The sequence below is a fragment of the Penaeus monodon genome, chromosome 18, assembly GCF_015228065.2.
Source record: "Penaeus monodon isolate SGIC_2016 chromosome 18, NSTDA_Pmon_1, whole genome shotgun sequence".
NCBI lineage: Eukaryota > Metazoa > Arthropoda > Malacostraca > Decapoda > Penaeidae > Penaeus > Penaeus monodon.
Genome location: NC_051403.1, coordinates 24,609,940 through 24,614,939, shown reverse-complemented (window position 1 = coordinate 24,614,939; position 5,000 = coordinate 24,609,940). Strand labels below are relative to the sequence as shown.

The window sequence follows — 5,000 nt, the reverse complement described above, 5'->3', positions numbered from 1 at the left end:
AATTTCGTTGGTTTCTATTGCTCTTGTTTGATGTATGTCGGTTTCTCGTGGTTTCTCTGTTTTTTTTATTGGATTGCATTTGTTTTCTATTGGGTTTCTATTATTTTCTGCTGGTTTTAATGGTTTCTGTTTTTTTTTTTGTCATTTAGTTTTGTTTTCTATTTGTCTTCTTGGGGTTCAGTTGGTTTCTATTGGTTTTCTTAGGTCTCCATTGGTTTTCTAGCGGTTCTACTTGAATTGGTGGTTTCTATTGGTTTTAATGGGTTTCCGCCGGTTTATGTTTTTTAAATTGCATTTATGTTGGTTTCTGGTTGATGTTGTCTGTTAATTCAAGTTTGTCTATCTATTGTTTATGTTCCTTTTCATGAAATAATTTGTATGGTTTTATCTCCGATTGTTCACTAATTCATTTTGCAAATTGTTCTTTTCTTTGAGGATAAATACCAATCTCAAACACACAAGGACAAATGAATGCAGAGAGTATACACTTCTATACAAAACTTTCTTTCCCTCTCTCACTCTTGCTCTCCTAATCTCCCACTTTCTCTCTTTCTTGTCTAATCTCTTTTTTCCCTCTGTGTCCTCCCATTTCTCCCTATATATATTTCTCTTTCATGTCTCATCTTCTGTCTCTTTCTCTTTCTGTCTGTCTCTCTCTCTTCACCTCGTTCTCTTGCCCCTCTCCCATGCCCCCCCCCTCGCTCTCTCTCTCATCCTATCTCCATCTCCCCTTTTCCCTTCCCCTTCCCTTACACAACGCAAGAACAATCTATATCACCGCTAATCACTATCATTAATGACATACGGCAATTCCAGTATCTGTCCTAATTAAGGGTGGGATGGAGAGTGAGTGGGAGAGAGGAGGAGGAGGAGGAGGAGGAGGAGGAGGGAGGGAGGAGGAGGAGGAGGAGGAGGAGGAGGAGGAGGAGGGAGGGAGGAGGAGGAGGAGGAGGAGGAGGAGGAGAGTAGGGAGGAGGAGGCGGGAGCGAGGAGTTTATGCTGGGGGGGGAGGCAATCGGGGTTGAGGAGGGGGAGAAGACCCCTGATCACCTTCGTCTTATCCTTGAAATGTTAATGAAAGTCACTGATGAGCTGATGCTGTTGGTATTTTTTCTTTTCTTATTATTTTTGGCAAAGCAAGGAAGTATGAGGTAGGGATGTATTGTGGTTTTGCAAAATGGCAGTACTTTTTTTATTCATTTATTACTGAAATGGTTAATGGCATAAAAAAGTGTATATGTTAATGATGGATATGTATATTGTTTCTCTGCCTATCTATTTCTCTCACTCTCTCTTTCTGTTTCTCTCTCCGTCTTTCTCTCTCTCTCTCTCTCTCTCTCTCTCTCTCTCTCTCTCTCTCTCTCTCTCTTTATATATATATATATATATATATATATATATATATATATATATATATATATATATATATATATAATATATATATATATATATCATACAAATTGTTAAGGCTACGAAGATAAAAATGCGAACACGCCCTCCCGCCACTAAAGGCTAATCCTAAGTCCTTCATTCTTTCGCTTCGCAGTCCAGCGAAATCCCCCAAAGGACCTGCTCCCCTGATTGCTTTAAGGACTCGCCTCTTACCTAAGGGCCTGTCTTTCTTAAGTATGTTATATATTAAGGACTAGATAATATTTAAGGGATCGTTGTAATTAGGGACTCATGTAGGAGACTCTACCATAACGGGTTACTCACGCACTTACACTACGGCACATCACACACATATATAATATTATAATACATAATACTAAAGGGATGTATTTCACACAAGGCTATATTGACTTATATTATTAAAATTATATACTTAATGATGATAGAGCTTGTTTAATATTAATGTCTCCTGTAAGGATTAAGATATAATAGCCAGCAACACCTCCCCGACCACTAAAGGCTAATCCTAAGTCTTTCATTCTTTCGCTTCGCAGTCCAGCGAAATCCCCCAAAGGACCTGCTCCCCTGATTGCTTTAAGGACTCGCCTCTTACCTAAGGGCCTGTCTTTTCCTTAAGGGCTCTGGTTAATACTTAAGGACTTAGATAATATTTAAGGGATCGTTTGTTACTTAAGGGCTCTGTTTAGGGACTTACTTAAGGGTTACTTAGGGCTTGGCTTTTACTTATGGGCTCTTTTTAATACTTGAGGATTAAACATAATACTAAAGGGATCGGTTGATACTTATGGGCTCTGTTTTGAACTTAGGGACTTACTTAAAGGCTCTGCTTTACTTCATATGATGCATAGAGGCTCTGTTTAATACTTAATGGCTCTCCTTAGGACTTAAGAACTTACTTATAAGCCCGTTTAATACTTAGGAACTCTGATCCGCAAGGGCCTACTTAATGCTGCTTTTTTATTTATTTATTTATTTATTTTTATTAAGGGCTCTTTTGATATCCTAGGCTAAATTACCTATGGGATCTGTTTGAAACATAGCGGCCTACTTAATACTGACAGACCTTGTTTTTCTCTTAAAGCCTCTTTTGATATTTAAGTGCATGTCAGTGTTACTCACCCCTATACATTTTTTGTTTGGTTATTTTGTCGTTATTATTATCATCGTTGTTATTATTTTGTCGAAGGAAATTCCAACAACAAAATTCAGATGTAATTCGTTCCTTGCCCGTCAGTCGAGTTAAATGAATGATTCGATCATTTCTCAAACATTACCTTAAAGTATTTTTTTCTCTCATTCTACCAATCGAGTAAAATCCATAGCACGTTATAACAAGTGTGTTAAGTGGATGAATGGCTGTCAGATGTTAAGTGAATGATCGGTCAATTGAATGTCTTACAAATGTCAAATGATTTTTTCTTCTCTTGACTACAGAAATCGAATAAAATTGAATGACTATCAAACATCAAATTAAAAATCTGTGAAATGACAGTTAGAAGCTGAATGAATAATCTTTCTCAAATGAATAATCAGTCGGATGCATGGCCGTCAAGGGTTGAATGAACAATTATTTTAAAAAAATGGTCAGTTGTTAAATAATCAATGAATTCAATGATTATCAACTGTTAATTAGTAGGCCGTGCGTAATCAATCTTGAATTCCCTAATTATGATTTACTTTCTTTTTTTGTTATTAATATCAATATTGTTATTATCATCATCAATTTCTTTATGATTATTATAATAATATTAAAACACAAATAGCAATACAAGAAAAAAAATCTTTCCGAGGTAAAGGTAAAGGCGAGACAAGTGAGAGAAGTGAGAGAAGCATGACTGATAATTGACGCCTTGGTAACTAAACACACGTGGAGCCATCTTTGTTTCAACACACTTCATAAACTAAAATTACAAAAGACATAGCATGCTCCCCCATAGCATGTTACCCATACCATCTACGCTCAGAGGATTAACTCAGCAATCAATCCAAGGACCATCTATCACACGTTAAAACCATAACCAAAAATAATGATTAATCAAGTAAACAACTATCAAACGTTAATTAACTTTTCTTTCCCCCAGAATGGCTACCCCGCCCGGCGTCGCTCTCTCGTGGACGACGCCAAGTTCGAGAGCACCATCAAGAAGCAGCAGAAGCAGACGTGGATTGAAGAGGCCAAGAGACTGTCTTGTGGTGTGTGGTTTAGTTTTTATTTAACTTTTATAGTGTATATTTATTTATTTGGGGTTTAGTGTTTTTTGTTTTTTGTTCTATTTATTTGCCTGTTTACTTATTTATCTGTTTGTTTATCTTGTCTTTTTCTATGTTTCATTCTCTCTGTATGTCTCTGTTTCATCCTCTTTGTATGTTTCATTTTCTTTGTATGTCTCTGTTTCATCCTCTTTGTATGTTTCATTCTCTTTGTACATCTGTTTGTTTGTTTGGCTCTGTTCCTGCTTGTCTTTGTGTTTGTCTGGCGAAATGTCCCTTTTTGTTTGTCTCTCTGACTACCTCTGTCAATTTATCTGTCTTTGTTTCTCTGACTCTATATCTGTTTGTTTCTTTGATTCATCCTTTGTCTTTGTCTTTCTACCTCTCTCTCTGTTTCTTCTCTTTGTTACTTTTCTTCTCTTGTTTGTGATGACTTGATTACTTGTCTCGTCCTTCTCCCTAATTTCTTTTGTTTTCATTCTTTTCATTTCTTTTTGATGCTGTATTGTTGCTTTACTGCAGTTAGAAATACAATTTATATCGAATCTAATATAATATCATTTCTGTAACAATAACCGATACCCATAAGCATACCCACTACTTATACCCAAGATAGATACCCGATACTCTTAATCGCACACACAACCCTTCTTCCTCGCTTTTAATCCCACCGCTGCCACCAGATGGGGAGCTGAGCGAGGAGGAGGTGTTCCTGGTCCAGAGTCCCTGTGAGCCGGACGTCCCCCAGCAGGTAGCTCTCGTCCTCGCGCTCGTCGATGGCATCACCAGCCTCCCGAGGATCATTAAGACTATCGAGGTGAGGTTCTCTCTCTCTCACCCTCTCTCTCTCTCTCTCTCTCTCTCTCTCTCTCTCTCTCTCTCTCTCTCTCTCTCTCTCTCTCTCTCTCTCTCTCTCTCTCTTCTCCCCTCCATATAGCACCAAAAGCTACAAGTTCCTCATACCAGAATTCAAGATCTTCAAAAGTTAATGAGGATAAAATGTTGAAACTTTTAATCAATACAAATGAAATTTAGAAATCTTTGAGCAATGGAAATAAAATATAGAGACTTTTAATCAATAAAAAAAATTAAAGCATTAGAAATAATATTTAGAATAAAATGTCAATTATTGCAATGAAAAAATACGAATAAAGAATAAATAAAGTGGAAAAGCGACGCAGAAGGGAAACACAGAAGAAAGAAGCAGCAAACAAAAGAAGGAGGAAGAGAGGAAAGAAGAAAAGCAAAGCAAAGAAGACAGAAGACGACGCCAGAGGAGAAAAAGAAAAAAAAAGAAACAGACTTAAAAGGAAAACGGAGTAAGAGGAGGAGAGACGGAAAAAATAAGAGAATGGAAGAGTGAGAAAGGGGAAAAG

The 5,000-nt window shown here is 37.2% G+C and overlaps 1 protein-coding gene across 1 annotated transcript in view; it reads left to right on the top strand.

Moving 5' to 3' along the window:
- Positions 1-5,000, top strand: part of LOC119584343 (tyrosine 3-monooxygenase-like) — a 60,915-nt gene that overhangs the window by 47,828 nt on the left and 8,087 nt on the right. Inside the window, exons 2-3 of the mRNA XM_037932903.1 lie at positions 3,495-3,606; positions 4,308-4,441. Coding sequence (XP_037788831.1) covers positions 3,495-3,606; positions 4,308-4,441 — 246 coding nt within the window. The remainder of the gene's footprint in view (positions 1-3,494; positions 3,607-4,307; positions 4,442-5,000) is intronic.